At 49.9% G+C, this 25,672-nt stretch overlaps 4 protein-coding genes across 9 annotated transcripts in view; 2 read left to right on the top strand and 2 right to left on the bottom strand.

Moving 5' to 3' along the window:
- Positions 1-13,236, top strand: part of NSD1 (nuclear receptor binding SET domain protein 1) — a 147,822-nt gene extending 134,586 nt beyond the window's left edge. For all 5 annotated transcript variants that reach the window (XM_040240475.1, XM_040240477.1, XM_040240474.1 and 2 more), the window contains 3 exons: positions 2,958-3,064; positions 4,915-5,119; positions 6,860-13,236. In XM_040240475.1, the coding sequence (XP_040096409.1) occupies positions 2,958-3,064; positions 4,915-5,119; positions 6,860-8,484 (1,937 nt within the window). In that variant the 3' untranslated portion in view covers positions 8,485-13,236. The remainder of the gene's footprint in view (positions 1-2,957; positions 3,065-4,914; positions 5,120-6,859) is intronic.
- RAB24 (RAB24, member RAS oncogene family) lies at positions 11,642-17,090 on the bottom strand. 2 transcript variants are annotated; one of them, XR_005721094.1, is made up of 9 exons: positions 16,184-16,747; positions 16,032-16,100; positions 15,746-15,824; positions 15,571-15,638; positions 15,381-15,480; positions 15,126-15,176; positions 14,925-14,987; positions 14,580-14,823; positions 11,642-11,816 (listed from the first exon to the last, which is right to left on the bottom strand). XR_005721094.1 is itself a non-coding variant. In XM_040240480.1 (8 exons), exons 1-8 carry the CDS (start codon positions 16,298-16,300, stop codon positions 14,759-14,761), a joined length of 612 nt encoding a protein of 203 aa, XP_040096414.1. In that variant the 5' UTR covers positions 16,301-17,090; the 3' UTR covers positions 14,467-14,758. The 2 variants fall into 2 exon arrangements, 1 of the variants encoding a protein (XP_040096414.1); XM_040240480.1 differs by lacking the exon at positions 11,642-11,816 and having other exon boundaries at positions 14,467-14,823; positions 16,184-17,090.
- PRELID1 (PRELI domain containing 1) lies at positions 16,766-20,369 on the top strand. The gene is made up of 5 exons (XM_040240478.1): positions 16,766-17,095; positions 17,681-17,906; positions 19,327-19,440; positions 19,542-19,620; positions 19,824-20,369. The coding sequence occupies exons 1-5, from the start codon at positions 17,004-17,006 to the stop codon at positions 19,970-19,972; spliced, it is 660 nt and encodes a 219-aa protein (XP_040096412.1). The 5' UTR covers positions 16,766-17,003; the 3' UTR covers positions 19,973-20,369.
- Positions 20,370-20,615: 246 nt separating this feature from the next.
- On the bottom strand, positions 20,616-25,323 carry MXD3 (MAX dimerization protein 3). Its single transcript, XM_040240479.1, has 6 exons — positions 24,800-25,323; positions 24,431-24,536; positions 23,745-23,774; positions 23,499-23,613; positions 21,174-21,357; positions 20,616-21,099 (listed from the first exon to the last, which is right to left on the bottom strand). The coding sequence occupies exons 1-6, from the start codon at positions 24,867-24,869 to the stop codon at positions 20,984-20,986; spliced, it is 621 nt and encodes a 206-aa protein (XP_040096413.1). The 5' UTR covers positions 24,870-25,323; the 3' UTR covers positions 20,616-20,983.
- Between the last annotated feature and the right edge of the window lie 349 nt (positions 25,324-25,672).

Below are 25,672 nucleotides of genomic sequence, written 5' to 3'. Positions count from 1 at the left end.
CCACCTCAAAATGAGACTGGCCTGAGTAGGGTTTTTTTTCCTCTCATCAAAGTAGACTTTACTGGTGGAGCACGTGGCGGCCCCGCGCCCCTGGGTGCCCACCCTATGCTCAGCGGGCAACCGCTGCGGGGTTATTACCCTGAGTTCTGGCTTTGCTGTTGTTGCACCTTGGAGGGCAACTCTCGGCTTGGGCAGTTCATAATTGACAGTAGCATAGTCCAGTGATTCTCAAAGTGGAAATCCTACATGAGCCCAGTCAGTGTTATCCATGTTTACCTCAAGAAGCACTAATCAAAATAAAGAGTAATTTGGTCAGCCTTTTGTCTATTGCCTTTGTTTTCATCTGTAGACAACCTCTCCTTTCTTCTCCCCCCGCTCCTCCCCTATATATTTTTTCTCTTTAATTTGAATATACTGCTGCCCAGGAGTCTTTTAGGCTCTTTAGAATTTTAAAATTTGACAGTTTTCCTATTTTTAAAATTGAGCCACCAGTTCTTTCTCCTGTTTTGCATTGCTTCATATAAGGTATTTAATGATGAAAGTAACACTATTTGAGCATCACTGTGCACTTGTGTTCTGCTGACTAAATGAAACTGATTTTTAAAATCATAACGTGTATCAGGTTTTTAGAATGGATGGCTTCAGAGTAAATTGGGTAGATTTCTGATTTGTAAGAGTAATTATCAACTGAATGCTGTTAAGAGCTACTATTTATCAGATGCCAAACTTTGTTCCAAGCTTGCTATTTAATCCTTACAAAGTGAAAGTGAAAGTGAAGTTGCTCAGTTGTGTCCAACTCTTTGTGACCCCATGGACACCAGACTCCTCCATCCATGGGATTTTCTAGGCAAGGGTATTGGAGTGGGTTGCCATTTCCTTCTCCAGAGAATCTTTGCAACCCAGGGATCGAACCCAGGTCTCCCGCATTATAGATAGACGCTTTACTGTCTGAGCCATCAGGGAAATCCAGTCCTTACAAAAGTACTGTTATCATACCTGTGTTATCTGCATTTTTTGACCTTATCTCTTTCTCAGTCTTTTGTCTGTTTTTCTCTCTAATCACCCTAGGGGAAGAAGGGGCAGTGTTCCTCTGTATTAATTACTCAAATGTTAGTCATATGCCTTCAGTGCTTATCTCTGTCCTGACTGCTTTTACTACCACACTTCCACTTCAAACTTTAGTCTCTGTCTGTGGGGATAGCCTGTTCTACCTTGTGCAGCCACAAATTTCTCTGCTCCTAGCTTTGTGTGGGAACTGACTGACCTTGTTCCTGTCCTCCCAAACTGCAGGGGTATCTTCCATGTGTTGTTCTCATTCCTTGTTTTTCTCTTCTCCAGTGCCGTTTGAAAGTGAAGTCACTCAGTCATGTCCGACTCTTTGCGACCCCATGGGCAGTAGCCTGCACCAGGCTCCTCCATCCATGGGATTTTCTAGGCAAGAGTACTGGAGTGGGTTGCCATTTCCTTCTCCAGGGAATCGTCCCAACCCAGGGATTGAACCCAGGTCTCCCGCATTGTAGACAGACAGCCAGGGAAGTCCAGTGCCCTTTGTTCTCCCCCGACATTGCAGATATCTGTATTTTGGACTCTTCTAGAATGGCTTGCCTGTGTGCACCCTGATACCTTCTGATTAACCCCCTCCTGTAGTTTTGTTTGTGTAGTGGATGCTGAGTGAGCAGCAGGTAATAACAAGTATCCTGCTCTTATACTTGTGTATTTGGTTGAGTTGCATTGTAAGCCCATTAAATTTGTGAAAATTCAGCTATATAGTCAGAAAATTTTTAAAAAGGTTAGTGTGAATAAAAGTACCCATCATTCAGTCCAGTAAGTTCACAGTGGGTGTGAGAGGTTAGATGTGACCTGCTGACACCCTGGTCAGTCTTGGTTCCTCCAGGCTCTTCACAATGTGAACCTCTTACCAGGCCACAAGTAATTCTAGCATTCGTACCATTCAGATTCCTAAATAGAAGCTGGCTGCTTTATAATTTACTCAACCAAATTTAAGAAATAATGATCTCTTTCCAATATTAGATGAAAACCTATATTAATTAATCTCACTGATAGAGGATATATCATTCTGCAATGGGAAATCTTCCTCAGTTTTGACAGTTTTAACTGAACAATTATCACTTTGTACATTAACGGTAAGCCATTACCCCTACCCAGGGACAGTCTCATTGTGTATTTCTGTAAAATTCTTCCGTTTGTTAGGCTTTCCCTAACACACTTTGATTTTGAATGTTTGTGTGATTTATTTGCTCTCAATTTTGATGAAATGCACTTACGAGAAAAAGGGGAATTTTTGTATGTTAAATTTGTAAATCTCCTGTTAAAGTTGACAAGTTCCTGCTGTGTGCATTATGTCATTATCAGTAAGCTTGTAAGATTGTTATCTGCATTTAACAAATGGACTCTCAGGCTCAGCTCACCCAGGTAGACTGTGGTGTAACTGGGATGTAAAGCCAGGGCTTAGGTCTTGTTGTCTAGAGTTCCTGATACTATTCTGTATTGACTTGGCTCTCGAGTGCTGCCAGGTAAGATGCTCACTTTGGGACAGATGACAGACAGGCTTCCTTCACAGTTAGCTTTCACTGATGTGCCTGGCACATCAGTGCATAAATCGCATTTTGTTGTTTTTGGTAATAATATAATCTGAATCTGAATGGTTAGAAAAAAAATTCAAAACAACTTGGGTAACACCTCGATGATAAAAATTGTTTTAAGTATTACTTGTTAGGTCATGTTTTTCTGTTGTGCAGTTATGTTAGTCGATTAATATTGTTATTAGATTCAAATTCATTAATATGTTACTAATATAGTGGGATTAAAGTTAATATGCCCTTTTATTCCTCTTAAAAACTAACCTTTTCTCTTGGAAGTCTTTATCCTTTGTGGTTAATACAGAACTATTGTAATTAAAACTATTGATACTAATATTTTCATGGTCTCTTATGCAGGCACTGAACTTACCTTCAACTACAATCTAGAATGTCTTGGGAATGGAAAGACCGTTTGCAAATGTGGAGCCCCAAACTGCAGTGGCTTTTTGGGTGTAAGGCCAAAGGTACCTGTTAAACGTTTGCATCAAGGATAATGGTGTGGTCATTTCTCCCTAACCTGTTGGCAGGACTGAGTATTTAAGAAGATGTCTGTTTGAAATGATGACATTGAATATTTGTCAGTAGGGACACTGGCAATTTAAGCATTCTAATAACCAGTTTGATACACTAGAGAAGGTCTTTGGGTATTGTTGAAGTGTTTTGAGTAATCTGACTTCTAATTAATGATACCTTTGAAGCTAAAAAAGATGTAAAATAGGAATCTGTAAGGTAGGTTACTTCCCATATCTCTGTTGGTCTTAGTCTATCTTACATTTGCTCAGAAACTACTTAGATTCTCAGTCTCTCTTTGTGTCTTTCTTTTTAAAGATGTTAGAGAATCTGATACTGAATTTTTAGATTCTAAATGTAGTATAAGATTGTAGATAAACATAGGACCCTTATTTTTTTCTTAAAAACCCTTAATCTTTTTTTTTTAACATTTTATTTTGTATTGAGGTATAGCTGAATAACAGTGTGTACGTATAAGAACCCTTAATCTTAACCATGTGCCATGTAACAGAGTATAAACTTTATTGTATCTTATATCCTGTTTTTTATGTATAAGTTAACTGAATTATAATTCTATATCTGTTAAAAGTTGTTTATAATTCATAGATATTATTTAAAAATACTTTCTTGCTGTTACATTATTTTATTAACCATCATTTTCAATGACTGTTAAAGTTTTTATATATTGGATGAATCATAATAGGTGAATATCTGAATGCTTCCTGAGTTTCTCTTATCATAAGTAACAGCATGCTGAAAATTGAAGTTTAACTTTGATACAAAGTACACGGTGACTCCAATTGGGTATTTCTTATTATACATCTTTGATAGTGAAGTCAACATTAAGAACTGAAAAGTGAAAATTAGCATGAAACTATTTAATAAAAGGATCATTTTGACCTATAATACATGAAGAACACCCAGTAATTATTCTTTTATCTATTAAATAAGAAAATGTATATTGGATCTTGTTTTTTGTTCTGTTGGTTGGTTAAATGGTCTTGTTTCTTAAGGTATTCAGTGGATTTAGTCCCTGTAAATTAAAATAGTAACAGAATTTAATGGTGTTTGGTGTACTTGGGATGTCTGTTTCTGTATCCTTAAGGTCTGTGTAGCACTTCACAGGTGAATCAGTGAGAGAGAAATTTGAGAACAGAAGTTTAGAAATGGGAGGAGATCACTGTGGGCTGGCAATAAACTGGATTGGTCCTGGATGTTTCTAGGCCAAGGTAAATAATGTGATAAAACGATGCAGTTTGGTGGCCGCATGTGGGCTGCAGGGAGCACAGAGTAGACCTGCTGGCTGCTCCAGGGTCTGTCTTGGCAAGTGGTGGATATGAACCTAAACTGATGTAGATAAAAATGCAAAGACCACAAATTAGCTTTCTGTGTCTTGCTGGAACATGGCTCATATGAAGAGCTCGGTGAAGATTTGTTGAATAAATTTAGAAATGTGTGTGACCCAGAGAAGTCTTCCTTAGTTTTGAAATTAGACAAACTTAAGAATAAAAATAAAACGTTATCATTAAAGGATGATCTTTAATACCAGCCTTGTGTGTCAACATAAAGCAGCATATTTCTCTTTTATTGCACTCAGGTGGTAGGAGTAGTTGATGTCAGATACACTTAGTGCTACCATTTATTGGGTACCAGTGATATGCCCTGTGCCTTTTTCTGCATTTTCTTTTCATCTTCACAATAGTCTGTGAGGACTGTCTTTCCGGAGGAGAGTCTGAAGTGCAGAGAGATTAGTTAACCTGGTCAAGATCATACAACTAATGTGTCAACAATATTTGACCTCTAGAATCAACCCATTGCCACAGAGGAAAAGTCAAAGAAATTCAAGAAGAAGCAACAGGGGAAGCGCAGAACCCAGGGTGAAGTCACAAAGGAGCGAGAGGATGAATGTTTCAGCTGTGGGGATGCTGGCCAGCTCGTCTCTTGTAAGAAGCCAGGCTGCCCCAAAGTTTACCATGCAGATTGTCTCAATCTAACCAAGCGACCAGCAGGTTGGTGCCAGAATCCTTTTAGAGTTCTCTTTGTTCTCTGCCAGAATTCTCAGAGCCCTTTGGTCTTCCCATGTGTATATTGAGGGGTGGTATGGTTCATGTTCTTACTATCAAGTAAATGACAACAAAGACTATAGGGAAGGGAACAGAAACTCACTTGTTCCATGAAACATTTTATGTTAGTTTATCCTCCCACCAGCCTGTAAAGATGAGGCCTTTTTACCTTCCCATGTTCCAGATGAGGAAATTTGTCACATTAAAGCGTATAGATGCAGGGACTGGCTTGAAAGCCAGAAGTTTTCTGACTTTAAGCCCACTACATCATGTTCACTCTAGAGAAAGAGAGGAGCTTCTGGGTGATTATAGCCCCACTCTGGCCCACTTCCCTCTGAAAGAGATGCAGCTGTGTTAGTAAACACAGGAGAACCTATGTAAGCAGGTGTGGTACTCAGAAATATGTGGCTGGAAAAATTGTCACTGGTCTTTGGATGATGATTTGACATTAGAGGATTTCAGGGATTCAGGTGTGCTGTGTATTTTAAACAACAAAAGTGAGAAACTATTCTGGGTGACACGCACCGTTCGTGGCCTGCTTCTGGGAACTGCAGAGAGAGAACTTTGGGTTGGGAGTGAGAGGAGTTTGTCTGAAAATTAGCCTTTCTTCAGTATGTGGTTGCCAGGATAATACAATAATAGAAACTGAGATAGCTTGGGGACAAGGCCATAACACTGATTTCAGTGCCAGGAAGTGGGGAATTGTTTCAGAAGCAATTACTTGGGGTCATAGCTGGCACGGGTTGTGATAGACCTCATCTTGCCAATTCTAGAGCTGGGAGTGAGCTCTAGCATAGTTCACTTGGGAAGAGCTGGTATGGAAACAGCTGTCCATGTCAGAGACTCTGGTATCATGAAATGAGGATAAAAGAGAACAGCTTAGGTTGGCTTTGGGTCTTTTCTGTTGATTCTTTGTAGACTACACAGATTAAATTTGTTCTAATTTCCAGTTTTAATGTTGAGCAGAGATAAATCTGTTTCCATTGTTCACTGTGTGTATCTACTCCCTATTCCTAGTAACAATGAAGTAAGCAGTTTAATTGGCTGATATTTTCCCCCTAGAGTTAAATATTTAAAGGCTATGTAGGACGAATGGAATTTGTAAATATAGAAAAGTAATATGTTCACATTCCATCTAAGGGGAGCTTTGGGTTTGGTTTTGTTGCTATTTCTCTCCTTGTTGGAATTAGTCATAGAAATCAGGCAGAGAACTCCTTGGTTGTGGTTGTTTACTGTCTGCTGCCTTCCGCAGAGAGCTCGTGCCCCTTGTCCATATTCCCTCCCTCAGCATCTGGGGTTTACTTTCTGCAAAATGTGTAAAAACAACAGCCAAACATTAAGTCACAACTGAGTATCAATTAAAAACCAAGTAGGTTTTGTTTTGTTACTGTTATTTCTCTCCCTGTTGGAAGTAGTCATAGAAATCAAGGTTTACTCCTTGGCTGTTGTTGTTTACTCCTGCTTGGTTTTAAATTGATATTTAGTTGTGACAATATTTGGCTGTTATTTTTACACATTTCACAGAAAGTAAAGCCCAGAGCCTAAGGGAGGGGGTGTGGGCGAGGGGCACGAGCTTTCCGCAGGAGGCAGCAGTTTGCAGTCACTCCTTTGACTTGGTTCCAGAGCTGTAGCCTGTCTCAGGCATGTCTTGTTTTCCTTAGTTTGTATTTTACTTCTTGTTTTCAGGGAAATGGGAGTGTCCTTGGCACCAGTGTGACATATGCGGAAAGGAAGCAGCCTCCTTCTGTGAGATGTGTCCCAGCTCCTTCTGCAAGCAGCATCGGGAAGGGATGCTCTTCATCTCCAAACTGGATGGGCGTCTGTCTTGTACTGAGCATGATCCCTGTGGGCCCAACCCTCTGGAACCGGGGGAGATCCGTGAGTATGTGCCTCCTCCAGTACCACTGCCTCCAGGCCCAAGCACTCACCTGGCAGAGCAATCATCAGGAGTGGCTGCTCAAGGGCCCAAGATGTCGGATAAGCCATCTGCTGACACCAACCAGTCGCTGTCGCTGTCCAAAAAAGCTCTGGCAGGGACTTGTCAGAGGCCCCCGCTGCCTGAAAGGCCTCCTGACAGAACTGACTCCAGGCCCCAGCCTGTAGATAAGGTCAGGGACCTTGCTGGGTCAGGGACCAAACCCCAATCATTGGTATCCAGCCAGAAGCCATTGGACAGGCCACCTACAGTGGCAGGACCAAGACCCCAACTATCTGACAAACCCTCTCCAGTGACCGGCCCAAGCTCCTCACCCTCAGTCAGGTCTCAGCCACTGGAAAGACCTCTGGGGACAGCTGATCCAAGGCTGGATAAATCCATAGGTGCTGCCAGCCCAAGGCCCCAGTCACTGGAGAAAACTCCTGTCCCTACTGGCCTGAGACTTCCACCGCCAGAGAAACTGCTAGTCACCAGCGGTCCCAAACCCCAGACTTCAGACAGACCCCCTGACAAATCCCATGTCTCTTTGTCCCAGAGACTTCCACCTCCTGACAAAGTACTGTCAGCTGTGGTCCAGACCCTGGTAGCTAAAGAAAAAGCACTGAGGCCCGTGGACCAGAATACTCAGTCAAAAAATAGAGCTGCTTTGGTGATGGATCTCATAGACCTAACTCCTCGCCAGAAGGAACGGGCAGGTTCACCCCATGAGCTCACACCACAGGCTGATGAGAAGATGCCAGTGTTGGAGTCAAGCTCATGGCCTGCCAGCAAAGGTCTAGGACAGATACCACGAGCTGTTGAGAGAGGCAGTGTGTCAGATGCTGTCCTTCAGCCACTGGGCAAAGCAGCGGCCCCTTCAGAACACTCCTGGCAAGCTGTTAAATCACTCACCCAGGCCAGACTTCTTTCTCAGCCCCCTGCCAAGGCTTTTTTATATGAGCCAGCAACTCAGGCCTCAGGAAGAGCACCTGCAGGGGCTGAACAGACCCCAGGGCCTCCCAGTCAAGTGCCAGGCCTGGTGAAGCAGGTGAAGCAGATGGCTGGGGGCCAGCAACTACCTGGACTCGCTGCCAAGAGTGGGCAGTCCTTCAGGCCTCTTGGGAAGCCCTCCCTCTCCACTGAAGAGAAGAAGCTGGCAACCACAGAGCAGAGTCCCTGGGCCCTGGGCAAGGCCTCGCCAGGGCCAGGGCTCTGGCCCATGGTGGCTGGACAGACACTGGCACAGTCTTGCTGGTCCTCCGGGAGCACACAGACACTGGCACAGACTTGCTGGTCTCTTGGAAGAGGGCAAGACCCTAAACCAGAGCCAAGTACACTTCCAGCTCTTAACCAGGCTCCTTCCAGTCACAAGTGTGCAGAGTCAGAACAGAAGTAACACCAGTAAATGCCACGTGACCAGACCAGCCGCCCCCAGGGTTCTTGGGGAAGGGAAAAGTCTTTTTCCCTCTTAAAAAGAACAGACCCCAACACTTTTCCACTGTTATTCTTTCCTTATATCCCAGCATTCAGAACTCTTGTGACATTAGCCAGTGGGGGGCTTGTGGTTGTGTGAGCCATGTATGGAAGTCCAAGTGGGCCCCAGCCAAGGAAACAGACAGACGCGGGTCTCTTCCCCCCCCCAACCTTTACTCATGGTGAACTTGAAATAAAAAGTCCACTCTGGAGTCAAGCATGGGATTCAATTCCACTGGTCAGGTTGGAAGGTAGTAGGGCTCTCAAAGCTCTATCTAATCCTGCCACGCCCCACTGAGGGTACCTGATGAATCCTTGGGAGGAACTAATACCCGTTCAAGTCGGTGGGGATTTCTTGAACATCTGTGTGTGCTAGGTGTGGTATCAGTCACTGGCAGGAAATAGAGATAAATAAGACCTGATCCCTGTGAGCCTAACATGCCTGCCTGGGTTCTCAGGTTGTTTTTAAAGAACCTTTGACCAGGAAATAAATAACAGGAAGTTTGAGGGGCCCTGGGGCTCTGGGCTCATTTAGTAATGTCCCTTGTGGCCCCAGAAGTGGTTGTTCTTGAGTGTCTCCTGGTCAGGTGTCCCTGTGTGTGTGTGCATGCATGAAAGCTCATGCAGAGGTCTCCTCTATAGGCAGGAGGGGGCTGCACCAAAGCCAAGGGCTGTGGCTAGGCAGCCGGTGCTGCTTCTGGCTGGGCTCTGCAGAGACTAAAGATCTGTCCTTGGTGGAGCAGTTGGTTGAGGGGCTGGGCTCTATGAGGACACAGCTTTCCCTCAATGTAAGAAGGCAATTGGCAAGCTTACCTTCCTTTTCTACAAACTTTCCTCCTTTTACATCAACTCACCCCAAGCCTGTCCCCCAAACACTCAGGTGCTTTCAGATTTCAGAGTCTCGGGCAGTAGATCTGGGGAATCTGGCAAACTCTGGGCTAGATCCACCACCAGCTCAGGGAGGATGCCAGATTCTGGTGAGAAATTACTTATCTTCTGACCCTTTGCCCTCCTACCTGAACGGAGGAGTCACCATCTTCACTAGAGGATCCTATCACCATTTCTCAGAAATGGTGTGCTCCATGTTGAGAGCGCCTACCTGCTGACTTACCTAAGGGCAAGCCAGAACCCCTCCCCTATGACTGGCAAGATGGGGCGTACAGAGCAATGTCCAGCCTGAGAGATGATTCCTCATAACTGCTGATTATCTGTTACTGCTGCCCTGAGCTGGGACCGAAGGGCTGGGAAATCTGTTGGTGCTACCCCGCCCTACCGTTCACCCAGCTCACTGACTGCCAACAGGAAGTGCTGTTTGGCCAGTTCCTTCCCATTCACCCACGCCCTCATCCCTAGACCAAACATGTTTACCTCTGCTTCGCCAATGCAGCCAGCAGCTTTAGCCAACAGGCCGTCTCCTGGCCCCAGTGTCTCCTGGCCATTTCTGTCTCTCAGTTATGGCTTTTATACCCTCAACAGGATTCTGTATTGTCCCAATTTCTTCCTCCTGAGTTTTTATTGAGGTTATTCCCGTCACTTCTAAGGAGGGAACAATAGTTGTTTTAGAAGCATTTGCGCTTTATATAAAGATTTTAAAAAGAATTTGCTTTTATTTCCCAAAGTTTGTCTCTGGGGTTGAGACATTTGAACTCAGGCAGAGACAAGAGGCTGGGCAGAGCTGCCCTGAGTTTAGGGGCCTATTCTTGCATCTCACTTAGACCTCAGACTCTCCTCTGTAAATTCCACCTGCCTAGTTCTCCCCTTTCATCCTCTTTTTCCCACATCATCAGAGAGGAAAAGCTCTTTAAGAGGAAGAGAAAACAAAGCATCTTATTTTCTTTTAAAAAATTTTAAATCATGGAAAAGATATTTTTTAAAAAATCCACCCAAAACATTAAAGTTCATTATATTAAGTATTTATCATGTGTGAGAATAATAAGTATATAACTGCAGCTAGTAGGTCCCTTTCCCTAATCTCTTAGGTTGTGTGAGTAGGATTTGCTTGGTGCCAGTCCTGTGCCCTTTTTTCTCCTGTCATCTGTAGTTGTGATCAGAAAAAGATAACTGCACTGCGCTGTCAGAATCTCTTTCCACTATGTTGTGTGTTCAATTACCGTAGCTCTTTGTTTCATGAAATAAACTGTGAATTTTTTTTGGGGGGGTGGGTATGCAGGCTATGTAAAATTGTTAAGAGAAGTCTGATCATGAAGTAGCTTCTCTGGTACAGGCTTTGGTAGGTAATTGACAGCCACTCTAGATGTCTGACAGGACAGGAAGGAGTGAGGGAAAGGTGGACCACTCTGTGGTTTTCAGTTTTCCATTCTCCATCATTCACTGGAAGCTTCCTTCCAGACCTGCCTAGTAAACAACTTCTGAACTGTGCTGGGATTGGGAGAGGCAGGGTAGTTCTTTAAATGGATGGACAGCCAGCCAGAGTTTTGTGAGGGCCATTGAAAGATTCTTAGATTGATTGGAAACTAGACATTCAACTCAGGCCCACTAATAGCATTTGATACTAGATTGTTAACATCATGAAAGCAGTCACTGTACAATTAGAAGCAGAGTCAGAAAGACTTTTGGAAAAAGAGACTTGCATGAAAGGGGGGTGGCGACCTTGCCAGCCTTTGGGGATTTTCCTGGAGCCTGTACTGAGACCTTTTCTCCAGGGAGTGTGAATTGGCAGTTAACAGGAAATCTTTAAGAAACTCCCGATCTTTGTGTAAGGTGGTATTTTGGCATTTAGCCAAGTGCTTATAAATCAGGATCTCAAGAGTCTGCCTCTAAGCTGGTTCCCCAGGAAGCCTTTCTGAGGAGGAACCCATAGCTTCCACAAGTAGCTGGAGAACTAATACCTCCCTTAGCCCTATTCAGAAGAAAATTATGAAAACTGTTGAAATTTTTATTCAAAGCCTCATTTGCTTCTCTACTGGAGCAAACCCATTCTCATAGCAAAATAGTTGTTGCTACAACAGCATTTAAGTTTTTTTAAATGTCTGCTTCCCCCTGAAGTTACTGAGTTTGAAGGGATTTAAATCACTGTGTTGATACTCTTCTAAACAACTACCAAATCTACATCTTTAGCATTGATATAAATAATTGTTTTATTCTTGACATTCTCCACCCCACACTACAGTCAGGGCATGAAGTGCATCAGCGATCCTTTTCCAGGCTTGGCAGCGTCTACTCACTGGAGCTGGACTCGCACGTTGCCTCATGAGAATAGAGTGGCAGGAAGGAAGTTGGTCCTGGCAGCTTCCCCTGTGGAGAAGAATCAGGAGAGCACTAAACGTGGATGGATTTTATTTTTTGTATCAGCTCCTATAAAAAGTGGGTTTTCTCCAAGGCTTTTTTGGGGGGGATATCTTCGTCCTCTTGGTATCTGTCAACCAGGAGGTCAGAGTTAGCCCAGTGTCCTCACCTCTCTGAGATCATGGCAGGAAAGGAGGTGGGACAAGCCCTTGTTCCTCCTGAATAATGACTGGGCTGTTCCATGTGTTCTACATTCCAGATCATTTAGAGCTCAGTAGCTGCTGCATGAGACTTTCATTGACTGTGGCCCGTTAGCTCTCAGCTGAGCTTCCTAGGGCTAGTGTAGCAGGGCCAGAGGTTGCTATAGTGTAAATTGAAAAAAGAATAGGTAATTTGCTTTGTACACACACAAAAATGTAATGATGGTGCTAATTTCCTGGTAAAAATAAGCACTGCCAAGGGTTGAAGGACTGGTGACTTCAGAAACCTAGATTCCTGTTTGGGAGGAAGAGATCTCATGTCTGAGTTTCCTCGAGGTTCTGTTAGGAGAAGGTAGAGCCTTGGTGAGTCCTGCACCTGACCCTGGGGTGATCCAGTGCAGTCCAGAAGCGGAAGACACGCTGTTGGCAGATGAGGGAGTTCTTTGAGTTTCTCAGGGCTGTTGTTACCTTGTCCACAGCCTCCGTCCACACTGCCTGAACAGGCTGGTAGAGAGCTCCAGGTGTGGGATCTTCCTCAGATACCTTCTGCCCCACTACCTCTTCACTCTCATGGGAGCACCTCTATTGCTTATGAAGACTAAGGATATTATTTCTTAAGGAAGTGGAAAGAGTTTATTTTAATTAGAAATCCACAGCCTGGGCAGAAACATTTCCTATCAACATAAGCAAAAATAGCACATGTGGTCCCTTTTCCAGAGCTACTTTCCCGTGACTCTCAAAACATCAGGCTCTTTAGGGGCTTCAGGTATAACACCTTGGAAATCCAGCAAACCTTTGCAGATAAGAGGTGAGCCCAGGGAGCAGGAGCAGAAATGATCGGTTCTGGTGCTTTAGACTTGCAGGGTTGGGGCAGAGAACAGGCAGTCTCCAGGTCTGAGATGCGTGCTGCCTGTGTGCATGTAGGTGAGAGTGTTGAAGATGGGCGAGTGCAGCACACAGGAGCTCATGGAAGAGCAGCTTTCTAAGTCTTGGCAAAAAAAATAAGCTGACAATAAGAGATCTCTTTATATTTTTAAGGGGCAAAAGGGGGTGTCAGCTGAGGTCCATCACTCTTTTTGCCCCCCTTCACCCCAATAGATTGTCAGCGGTAAGTGAAACTCTTAGTGAAAAAGAGGGGAGCCTGTGCTAGGAGTCCCCATAAACATGTACTGTAATTCTTTGTATATAGAAAAAAAATTACTGTAAAGTAAAGTTTAACTTTACTCTTATGGCCCTTGCCCTGTGTTTTGTTTTGTTGTCCGTGGGGAGATAGAGCCTAACATTGGAGGGAGGATGGGTGTGGTGTGAGAGCAGAAGCCAGACTCTGAGGTGGTTCCCAGATGGGGACACGGAGCTGAGCCCTTCCTCCAAGCACCTCATGGAAGTGGTGTGGGTTTCCTCCCAGTAGCCACTGCTGTCAGAATGTCTTTCTGCTGCTTTTGGGAGTGGCTGGTATCAGTCTCAGTCCCTACCCAGGAGGCCTCCATCACCCACACAAGAAGGGTATTTTGAGGAATTGGTTTTTAAAAAGGAACTGGAACCAAAGCACTTTTCTGATTATGAGTCTAGCCATCTTGGCCAAGTTTTTAGTTTTTTTAGAGGCAGGTGCTAAGCACTGCAGAAGACCCAGCCCAGGCCTAAAATGGGATAGTGAGGCAAAGAGGCTGAGCATCCCATACCAGAAAGGGAGGGCTGCTCTAATGCTTCCTTGTGAAAAGGAAAGGTCAGTCCTGTGTACAGTAACATCTGGTTCTTCTGAAGTATCTTGACATCCAAGGCCCCAAAATAATACTTTCAGGGAACCCTGGAAATCACTTCCCTTTGTGACTTCGTCCTGAACTTCCTGCCCCAGGAAAGAATAGGGGAAAACAAGCATTTGGTCCTACAGTTAACATTCCAACCATACTCTTCATAGTCTTAAACTAGGTACTAGTCACCTCATTTTAAAAGGAGAACACAGCCAAGTTTGAGTCCCTTTTCTGGGTAGTTAGAGCCCAATCTGGACCTCTAAGACCTTTCTAAGTCTTGCAAAACCTGTAATTTGTCTACTGTTAAGCCACATTATAGCATGTTTCTGAGAAGCTTAGGCTCTGAGCCACAGGGATGACTCACAGACCTAGACGTGACAGAGGTGCAGTAGAGCCAGCCAGTCGGAGGCCGAAATGCTTGACCCTTTGATCTCTGGATACCACCTGAGTGCCTTTCCAGTTCTTAACACCAAGAAGGAACCATGTGAGCTTTGCACTGCCCCAACCCCAGCTTTTCACCCTCTCTCTGCCCCACCAAAGAACCCTTTTGCTTCTCCATTATCTCAGCTGCAACCCTAAGGTGAAGCCACTTGGTTTCCAAAGGAAAATAAGACCTGAGAAGAACCCTGATTATTAGGAAGTGAGGCCAACCAGGTGGCCCCAGAAAGTCCTAGGTGTCCTGACACCCAATCCAGACAGCAGGGAAAGGGGTTGAGTATAATTCACAGTGCATTGATTTTATTTACAAATCAGAAGCCATTTAAATAATCTGTAGACACAACTGCTGTCCAGGGCAGAAGCCTGGGGTCCAAATCAGCCCTTACCCTCTTTGTGCCCATCAGTCAGCCCCAATGCTGTCTCCGCTCCATGGGCCAGCACAGGCAGGTGCCACCTCTGCTGCCACGGGGACCCAGGTAGCTCAGATGTTTGATCATCCAAGCCCAGACAAGAGCTAGGTCCAGCCTCCCTGGGGGAATCCCCCCCAGGCCAAGTGAGTGGTGACTCAGTGATGACAGCAGCTGTAGAAGTAGGGGTTTGCCTTCTGGCCCAGGTCCACGCCCTTGTCCTCTGTTAAAGAGAGAGGTGGTAGCTCAACATACTGTCGGGGGGTGGGGGTCAGGTGCTGTGGGCCTGAAGGGAGTCTCCACAGGAGCTAAGGAAGAACACACCTGTCATCACCTGGAAGGCGGCCACACTGACGTAATCCTCGGCCACTTTCTGGAAGAGCTCGTCTGGCAGGAAAAAGGGCGATCAGTGAGGACCAGATGCTAGGAGCCCAGGGATCACATAGTAACCCAGCCCTCTGGGTTTTCCTCTGCCTCCTTTGTTGCCCCTGTGTGTTCTGCTGTGAGGCCAAGGATAGCACTCACCCACACTCTGGCCTGTCTTGCTGGATGTTTCAAAGAGCTGAGCTTTGATATCTGTAAAGAGAAAAGACTAAAGCCTCATACCTGAGAATTAGGTGGGCACAGACTAGCAGTGTAGGGACTCTTCTGAACTCCACAGATGCAGGGAGGCCAGAAAAAGTCTTCCTGTGGGGGATCTTGCCAAGGCAGCCCCCACTTTCTGTGACCCACCCAAGCAGCCATTTCCCTCCCCAACCCAAGGAGCTAAGGAGCAGCTACTGTCTGCATAGTCCTGAACGTCGTGGAAGTCCACTCGTCGCCGCCGCCTGTCCTCCTCCAGCAGGTCACTCTTAGTGCCACACAAGTAGATCTGACAGCCCTGGAGCAGAAGACAAGGTCAGGTTCACCTCCCTTGGACCACCAGACCGCCAGCCCCTGCCTGGTTTTCTGGTGAGGTCAGGGCACCTACCTCCTCTAGGTTGCGCAGTTCCTTCACCCAGAACTTTGCCCGTTCAAAGCTGCTGCTGTCTGTCAGGTCTTGGTGTGGAACACAGGAAACACAACCAAGGGTGAGGGGCTGTTCTATAAGGCCAGCCTGGCACCCTCCCCTTCTTGTTTGAGCAACAGGCCAAAACCCTTCTTACCATAGCAGACAATGGCAGCCTTGGCGCCCCGATAGTAGATTCGGCTCATGGCCTCATAGCGCTCAGATCCTGCTGTGTCCTGAAGGGCAGGGGGAGGCTCAGCCCTGGCCTGAGTTACGGAGCTATACTCCCCACGACTTCAAACTAATATCACGTCCTCCAGACCCCTGTTTTTAAATTGGGGTCTAGAGAACAGAAACCCCCGTGAGCCCACAAGTCAGTACAAGGCAAGAACTACGCCTCCTCAAGAGTGAATTTTCCCAGATTACGTGCCCAGAGAACTTACCCAAATACCCAAAGTCACCGTCCGGTCTCCGACAGACATCACCTTGGCTACGAAGGCGGCCCCAATGGTCTGCAACCAAGGGGAAGCGATCAGAGCCTCGCGTGTCGGCTAGCCCCCTCCCACCCGTGCTGGGCCCCGTCGGGAGCACTCACATTCTGATAAGGCCCCACCAGGAAGCGGTCGTGCACGTATCGTTCCACCAGGCTCGTCTTGCCCACGTACTCCTTGCCCAACATCACCACCTTGACGTCCACGCGCTGCCCGCTCATGCTCCCGGGGCCGCCTCACCCGCGTCAGGGTCCTGAGCGGGGTCGCGAGGCAAACCCGGATCTCCGCTCCGACAGGCAGCGCCCTTAACCTCAGTCCCCGACCCCAGGCGCCAACCTAAGGTTCCACACGCCGCAACGAGCTTGAGCGATGACAACGCCTCCGTCCGCCCCTGCTTTTTGGGCCCAGGAATTATCCTCCTCCTAAGAGCCTGGGACCCGGGGCGGCCTGGGAGCGCGCGGGGCAGCGCCCTTAACGGCGCCGCACGCCGCCGCCCGACTTGCTAGCTCGCTCTGCCGCTCGCTCGCCCACCTAGCTTAAAGGCCGCGCCGGCACAGATTCCCCACCGAGCCAGGGGGATCCTCCAACCCAGCTCCGGCCCGCAGCGCCGCGACTCCAGCGGTGGCGGGGCCGGGGAAGGGGAGCCGGGTGTAGGGGGAAGGAGAGCGTGGGGGCGGGGTCGTCGGGTCACGTGGGCAGGCACCGGAAGAGGTGGGTACTTCACTGCTGAGCCGGAAGTGGCGCGCGGCCCGATAATTCCTCATGGCGGCGGCGGCGGCGGCGGCTGGTTGGGTGCGGCGCTGTAGCGACTGACCTGCTGCTAGCCTGGCGGCTGAGCGTCGAGCTCCAGCCCGGCCTCCGCGTGCCCCTCGGGCTCCGCACCCCTGATGCTGCTCGGGCGCTGAGCCCGCCCCGGCCGGGACGATGGTGAAGTATTTCCTGGGCCAGAGCGTGCTCCGGAGTTCCTGGGACCAAGTGTTCGCTGCCTTCTGGCAGCGGTACCCGAATCCCTATAGGTACGTGGCCCTGGGAAGAGCAACCCTCCTACCTCGCTCTTTGGAGATCGGAGTCTGGGGGCCGGGAAAGACTCGACTTCGAGTCGGGGGATCTCCAGAGCCTGGCCATGTTTAGGGCAGAAGAACCCTATCGGGTAAGCGGCCAGACTAGGCCTGCAAGATACTGGAAGGAGGCTGGGCCTGGGCAGTGGATTACTTGAAGCCCTAGTCTTAAGGTTCTCTCATCTCAGTGTGGTGAGACAGGAAGAGGAAGCAGCACAGGAACTGGGGAGGGATCTTGGGGTTGGAAGTCTGGGCGCTTGCCTGCTTCTCTGCCCTTGACTGCTCTCCAGTGGTGCAATAAATCAGGAGGTCCATCCTTGCTGGAATGCCCAGGAATCCAGGTCAGCGAGGGGGCGGGAGTTGGAATTTGCCCTGGGAGAGGCTCAAGGGCTCCAGTTCAGGTCTGAGCCACAATCACAGCTTACTCTGAAAGTTTGGTAAAAGGCCTGGCCATTCTGAGCGTGGAGGCTCCAGATGGGAACCTCAGCAGGCAGTCTCCCAGGGTTAGGCTCCTGAGGGTCACCTTCACCCTGACACCTGCAGCAAGCATGTCTTGACGGAAGACATAGTGCACCGAGAGGTGACCTCTGACCAGAAGCTCCTGTCCCGCCGACTCCTGACCAAGACGAACAGGATGCCCCGCTGGGCTGAGCGACTGTTTCCTGCCAATGTTGCTCACTCAGTGTACATCCTGGAGGATTCTATTGTGGACCCACAAAACCAGACCATGACCACCTTCACCTGGAACATCAACCACGCCCGGCTGATGGTGAGACCCCTCTCACGTCCCCCCCCGGAACTAGAGTGCTCTGGATACATGTGGTTAGGGAACCATGAGAGAGCTTCTGTGAGGGGTTAGGAGCTTCAGATCAAGCAGATCTGAAGAGTGACAGCTCTAGAGTACAAACTTGGATGGTCTTTCCAGCCGGTTACCTTCTCTAGGCCTGTCTTCTAACTCGTTCATACAGTGGAGGAGGAATACCTGTGTTCTACTTGTAAGTGCTAAATGCAGGGCACTCACAGTGTGCCTGGCACGAGTATGGGTTGGGCCACAGGCATGATGCTGAGGGAAGGAGACAGTGGTTTTAAACATCAAGCCTCCGGGGTACCTTGGATGTACCTCAGAGGGGAGAGGACTGGGCCCGCCCCCTTGACTATCTAATGTAACGGATTTCTGCCTGAGATTGTAGGGCAAGGAGAGGGAAGTTCCACATACCTTCAATTTCTTGCTTTAAAAAAAAAAAGACTTGAAAATCCATGATTTATTAATATTTAAGGAACATTTCATCAATGACTACCTTGAAAGCTTTCAGGACACTTTTATTCCCTCAGTTAATCGTCACAATAACACAGGGAAGTGGGTCTTACTCTATTGTGCAAAGAGAATAATGAAGTTCAGGGAGGGGAAGTGTGCTGCAAAGTCACAGAATGAGTCACCTTAAGGCTTTGCCCCAGAGTCTTCTGAGGGCCCTGTCTCTATGTTTTGTAAATTACTTAGATAAGACCTCTGAGACCTCCCTTTCAATTCAGCTGTGACAGGTGTCTTTTTAAGTGTTTCTCTTGGACTTGCAGGTCCACTTTATCCTCTCTGATAAGAATTGCCAGATTTCCTTTTCTGTTTTTGGATTGCTGGCAGCTTAAGGGCCAAATAGGGTGGTCATAGTGGTGATGGATACGGAAGCCTGGTGTACTGCAGTCCACGGGGTCACAAAGAGTCAGACACGACTGAACTCAATTGAACTGTGTCTCTTTGCAACCTGATAGACTAGCCAACCATGCTCCTCTGGCCCTGAAATTCTCCAGGCAAGAATACTGGAGTGGGTTGCCATTTCCTTCTCCAGAGGATCTTCCTGACCGAGGGATCAAACCCAGGTCTCCCGCATTGGAGGCAGATTCTTCACCATCTGAGCCATGAGGGCCCAAGATGGTTGGCGGGCAGGCTGAAAACACCACAGACATTTCAAGAGTTTATGTGCCGTTTAGTGTAAAGGGTCAGAGGAAAGGTTTTGAGAGCAAAATGACCTTTTTTTCATCTTCGTACTCTCTTCCTGAAGTGCCATTTGAGACTGCAGTAAGGTAAGGGGAAGAATGCTTTCCCTCATGAAAAGAGTCAGGGGATCAAATTGATGTGTAACTTAGCCAAGTGAAGGACTCCCACTCGATTGTGGTTGACTTGCCTGCCTGCACAGATGGTGGAGGAACGATGTGTTTACCGTGTGAACTCTGATAACAGCGGCTGGACCGAAATCCGCCGGGAAGCCTGGGTCTCCTCTAGCTTATTTGGCGTCTCCAGAGCTGTCCAGGTGAGCAGCGTTGGGATGCTGGGGCCAAAGCCATCTATCATCGAGTCTGGGCTGGGGTTCCGTGGGCAGCTCTGAATCCTTCCCTTTTAAATTTTTGCCAGGAATTTGGTCTCGCGCGGTTCAAAAGCAACGTGACCAAGACTATGAAGGGTTTTGAATACATCTTGGCCAAGCTGCAAGGTGAGGGCTCAGGACACAGACAGAGGCTGTCAAATCCTAACTGCCATGATTGGGCCAGAGCCTACTCTGAGCCCGCTCTCAACTCATCTGTACCCTCAGTATTTCCTTCAGAGCCTGGCCCCCAGGAGATAAATGTCCTGAGAAGTAATTTAGGTCGGTTTTCTTGGCATTCTCTAAAACCAGCCCCCCACCCTTTGCTCCAGGTGAGGCCCCTCCCAAAACCCTTGTTGAAACAGCCAAGGAAGCCAAGGAGAAGGCCAAGGAGACGGCACTGGCAGCTACAGAGAAGGCCAAGGACCTTGCCAGCAAGGCAGCCACCAAGAAGCAGCAGCAGCAGCAGCAGTTCGTGTAGCCAGCCCAGGCCCCGAAGCAGCAGTCTAGCAGACTACCAGCTCCAGTCCCTGTGCCCCCTCCTCCTGTACTTTATTATTAAAAGCCAGCTTCTAGCCCTCTCGACTGTCTGGGTGGTGGGCTGAGGGTAGGCGCCCTGTTTGGCATCTCCAGCACAGCCAGCCAGTTACCCATGTCTGAGCCGGGCCTCCTTACTCCTGCATTGGGTGGCTGAGGACAGAGGCACAGTGACTTGCCCAGGGTCACTGCATCCAGGTGAAGTGGTTGTAAATGCTAGACTGTAAGCTCCATGAGGGCAGGGACCGTTGTTTTATCCTCTGATGTGTCCCAAGTATCTGAAACAAAATCTTGCGTGTAACAGGCACTCAATAAATACTTGATGAATTCAATCGGACACAGCTCTGGAGTCAGAAAGCTTGAATCTTGACCCCACTTGTTTTCTGGCTTTGGCCCTCAGGCTGGTCACATCACTCGGCCTTGGTCCCACTCTTGAAGTGTGGACAGATGGCCTCCAAACTGGGGAGTAAAGAGGCACTGCCCGCTGCGGTCAGTAGGGTTTGTGGTGGCTGTGAATCTCATTTCTTTTCCAGTTTGTGGCTGGAAGTTCCCACATTTTCATCAGGCAAGACCATGCACAGGAAGTTAAAGAGGCTTTTAATGAAAATACAGTATGCATGGGGCAAAGGCCAGGGGCCCTTGTTTAGGAAGGAACATGAGGGCCCAAGAGGCTTCCTGCTGCCATGGACAGCTGGGCCAAGTGCTATAAAAAATGCCTGGGAGGGTGGCCTGGGCCCAAGCTGCCTGCGCTGCAGGGCTCGGGGGGCCCAGCACCCCTCTCCCAGGTGGGACTGCCAGCCGCCAGCAGCAGGGTATGAGGAGCACCTGTTCCCATACAGGGTCCTTTGAGTCCATTCCAACAGTGACTCCAAGCAGCCCTGGAGGCTCGGTGAGGGCTCTGGCCTGACGGCGCAGAGAGTAGGCTGAGGGCAGAGGCTGCTCTGGGCGGTCAGGGTCATAACCAGGCACCACCGCTGTGTGAATAGCTGTGCTCCTGGCCTGCGTTGAAGCCCCGCAGCAGCTCAGCCTCACCTCCAAACACCAGGCTCTCCACGTCCACCTCCAGCTCCTCTGCACAGGGAGAGGGCCAGTCAGGAGGCCTGGCCCACTCACCCCAGCCGACCCCTCCACTCCCGGGCACTTACCTTGGTCTGAGTCAGAGCGCTCGGAGGAGAGGCCCGAGGAGTCCAGGCTGTCTGCCCGCAGGCGCTCCCGCTCGCCCCCCGTGCCCAGCCCCCGGAGTTGCTCCAGCTGCTGTCGCAGGCTCTGTTGCTGGCTGCGCAGCTTCTCCTTGAGCTGCCGGGCTCGCTGCTCCTGCTCCTCCAGCTTCTGCAAATCCAGGGGAGCAGGGGGCTGGGCTCAGGCACCGCTCAACGGCAGACCAGTCATGTGACAGGCTCACTAGATGTGGGTGCCAGAGGGTTGCTCCCACATCCTGCAGGAAGCCAGGGCCTGCTGCCCTCCTATCTTACCTAAGTGGCCTGGGAGTTCTGTCTGGATGGTCGGGAAGGAGGGCTGCACAATCTCAAAGGCCCTCAGGGCTGTCAAGTGATGTGAAGGAGTGGAGTGTGCTGGTATCAGGCGATGGAGATGGGAGAGGGACTGAGGCACACCAGCAAGTGCATACTAAGGCTCGGAGGAGGTGTCCCAGGCCAGTTACTGCCACGTGGGAACAAACCCAGTGTTGCCAGATCTCCTAGGGCTTGTTTTTGTTTTGGCCACGCCACACAGCTTGTGGGATCTTCATTCCCTGACCAGAGATAGAACCTGCATCCACTATTTTTAGAAAGCTACAAATCCACCTGTCAATGCAGAAGATGTGGATTCGATTCTTAAGCAGGGATGATCCCTTGGAGAAGGAAATGGCTACCCACCCAGTATCCTTGCCTGGGAAATCCCATGGGCAGAGGAGCCTGGCAGGCTACAGTCCATGAGGTTGTAAAGAGTCTGACACGACTGAGCAACTAAATGACAAGAGATTAAACAAAGGCTACCAGTTTGTGACTCCTCCTCAAGATCCTGCCAGGAACCCTAAGGCTTCAGTATTGGTCCTCTCCTGCCGCCTCCATGCGAGCTCTGCCAGCCCTGGGATCCAGGGACTGGAGGGCCAAGGGTTCTCCCATCAGGCCCTCAGTGAGCAAAAGCATGCATTCAATCAAGAAGGGGAGAATTGGGTGAGGAGGTATTTGAACTGGGTATAGATGGATGAATAAGCGCTACCCAGGTGAAGATGGAGGAGGAAACATCCAGGCAGAGTGAAAATGGGAAGAGTAGAGAGTTCAGCTTTTTAGTGGGACATGGCACAAGGTGAGACCAGAGGCAAGGCCTGTGTTGTGAAGGGCCTTGAGTTTCACAGGATGTAAAATACTGAAAGTGTCCTGTCAGAAACCATGGAAGGTTTTCAGCAGGGGACAGACCTGGACAGATCTATGAGCAGCAAAGAACATTCCAGGGCAAGGTGGGGAGGACAGCCAGGTGGAGGCAAAACAGGAAGCAGGGAGTCCAGAGGAGCAATCTCTAGGTCCCGCCCACGGGACAGCCAGCACCCAAGACACACATTCCCTCTGAGAACCAGGTCAGGCAAACTCCACGTGAGACACTGGAGCCCACTTTCCAACCAGGGTGTTATTCAACCATAAGGCACCGTGAGGACAGTGCTAACAGTTTCCACATCATTTTATTTGCTGCGTGGCACCTCCAGCCTTCTCTGCCACAGCTACCTGTGCCCACAACAGGGCCTGGCAGAGCACATGCGCACTTGTTGCAAAGGAATCCAAGAGACACAGGCCTCAGTTCTGAATCTGCCTCTCATCAGCCCGCTGTGCCTCCATTTCTTCCTCTGTCAAAAGGGCCAGGAGGGCAGGAAAAGGCCTCCATTGTTTCCAAGTCACTTCTAAGCGCCCCCTCCCCGTGGTGATGCCTCGTCTTGAGTCAGCACATCCCACTCCCATCCACCAGGGGGCGCTGAGCTGAGCCCGGGAAGGAAAGGTCACTGGTGTCCTCTCAGCCCTTTTCCCCCTTCTGGCCTCTGGACCTGCCTCCCAAAGCAGGACAGGCCCCTCAGAACAGGAGGCCTTGAGGATGCAGGAGAGGAGGAGTGAGAAACAGCCCTCTCCAGACTGAGGGATCCTTACAGTGACCCATCACAGGATGTCCCCCATACAGAGGAGGAAATGAAGTCCAGAGAGGCTACCTAACTTGCTCCAGGTCTCACAGTTGGGATTCAAGTAATAATCGTAATAACAAGTGAACATTTATTGGGAAAACTTGCTTGCTTAAAGCCTCAGAACAATCCTCTTGGGTTACTTCCTGCTTTTCTTCCTGCTTAAACTTGGAAACTAAAAGCACAGAGCCCAATGTCACACAGTTGGTCTGTTACATGAGACTTCGCTCCTAGTTCCAGTCTCTCCTTATTACGCTTCTCCCAGCTTCCTGGCAAGCTGGCCCTGGGCCCCAGGGTAGTGTCTTACCTGGATGTGCATTCTGGCCCTGCGCAGAAGGCTCAGTGTGGTGTATCGGACACAGTCAGCCCCCAGGGGCATCTGCTGCTTCAGCTGCTCCAGGCATCGCTTCAGCTGGGCCCTCCTGCAGAGGGAGGGGTCTAGAGGGCAGTGCCAGCCCAGGCTCGCTGGCCAGATGAGGGATGGCAGGGGAGGGAAGGCCAGAGGGAGGCTGTTCCTGGGGACTGGTGCTCTCAGGGCAGGGCTGGGACTCACCTGCGCTTCTCCAGCTCGTTGTGCACAGACCTGACAATGCCAGAGAGGATGGGGTGAGGGGGTGTCAGTTAGTGTCCACACCCTCAGTCCCAGAGTCCCCAGGGGCTCAAAATTCACTACAGATGTGTGCCCCAAACTAGCCCACTATGGGGACCTTGTGCTGGCCTCAGACAACTGAGTACCAGGCAGAGGCAGAGACAGTAAGGAGGTCAAATGCTGAGGGAGGTCTGCCCAGGTGATGTGGGGTCCAAACAGAGTCCCCTAGCCACAATCAGGAAGGGCTTCCTGAACCCAAGTGACATTTGAGTTAAGCCCAGCCACACAAGTTACCCAAAATGAGTAGTGGCGGGGAGAGGCATTCAAATTGAGGGGGAACGCGTGTGCAAAGGGTTGAGAGGAGAAAAGAATGCCTGTGAAGGAAAGCAAGTGGTTTGTTTTAGCAGTGTGAGTGGAAGCAGGACCCAGAACTATTATTCACAGTTCCAAACACATCAGAGGTGCTTGAGAAATAGTCCTTGAACGAAGTGTGTGTTCGGAGGATGGGGAAACGGCAGGAGTCCGTATGCCTCCAGAGCAAGGTACTTGGCCCAGAAGATGCAAGCAACAAGGAGGAAGAGGGCAGTGGAGAGACCCGATGAAGGACGGCGCCCATCCCCCTACTCCCCGCTGCCCCCGGCCCTCCTCACCGCCCACTGTCCAGCGCGCCAGGAGCTTGGGGAGACCGCTTCCTCCTCCTGTGGACTGGACCTGGACTCCGGTGAGGACACAGGGACGCATAGCCATGCTCGGCCTCTGCCAGAGAGAGCCCCCGCCGGCGTCAGGCTAGTCCCAGCGGGCGCCCCATGCACGGCACCGTCAGAAAGGGATTTTGGGCTACAGGGCCATTTCCCCAACCCCTCCAGCACACTGCCCGCGGACCCCTCTTAAGTTGAGCGCGGCGGTGCCGCAAGACTACTGCCCTAAAGCCATGCATTCTTCAAGTCGGGAGTCAAGCCAAGCCCAGACCAGTGTCAGCGAGGTCGCCGCCTGGAGTCCGACCAAAGGTTCTTCCTCACCTCTCTCGCGGCGCTCCAGGAACTCCGCCGCCTGCAGCAAGACTTGGATGTTGCTGGCCACCGGTTCCATGTCGGCGACAGCCGGAGGCGGGCGGGCCTTTGGTGCAGACCGGAGCAGCGGCGACACCACTTTTGTTACAATGTAACTGACACGGGGCAACAAACACAGGCGCCCGGCCCGCCCCCAAGACGCCCCGCCCCGGGACAGCCTAGCTCTTGGCCCCGCCCTTCTGGAACGCGCCCGTGAACCTCAGCCCACCCTCCGCCCACCTGCCCGCCCCCTAGGACTGCCGTAGGGCTTCCTCCGACGCCGGCTCCCGGCCTGGCCCTCGGGCGAACGCCCGGGCTGGAGTGGGATTTCCGCGTCTTGCCGCTTCGCTCAGCGACCCCGCGCCGATCACTTGGCGTTTCTGGGCCTCAGTCTCCAGCCCAGTACTGGTGACTAGAGGCCCGCACGCTGAACGGTGCCCTGGGGGCGGGTGGTCCACCCGAGGCCCCGGGCTCGGCCGCTGCACGTGGGCGCCGCGGGGGCGGGGCCGGTGGACGCCCTCGCCCATTTGCTCTCCGCCGCTTGTGGCTCGCTGACGTCACCTTGTGGGCGGAGCAGGAAGGCCTCGGAGGCACTATTGGCTGCGCGCGGCTCCGCCCTCTCCCGCCGCTGGTCAACATGTTCGGGCGGGAAAAGGAGCAGGTTTCAAATTTGAAAACTCCGGCGATGGGGCGGGGTTAAGCGGGTAATGGGGCAGCAGTGCGCAAGCGCCGGGGGGCGGGGCGCGGATCTGGCTCCCGAGCTGCTGCTGCTGCTGCTATATCGCTTCAGTTGTGTCCGACTCTGTGCGACCCCGTAGACGGCAGCCCATCAGGCTCCTCCGT

Source organism: Oryx dammah, unplaced genomic scaffold (assembly GCF_014754425.2).
Source record: "Oryx dammah isolate SB20612 unplaced genomic scaffold, SCBI_Odam_1.1 HiC_scaffold_5, whole genome shotgun sequence".
In the NCBI taxonomy this organism is placed as follows: domain Eukaryota; kingdom Metazoa; phylum Chordata; class Mammalia; order Artiodactyla; family Bovidae; genus Oryx; species Oryx dammah.
This window is presented reverse-complemented; position numbering and strand designations above follow the sequence as displayed.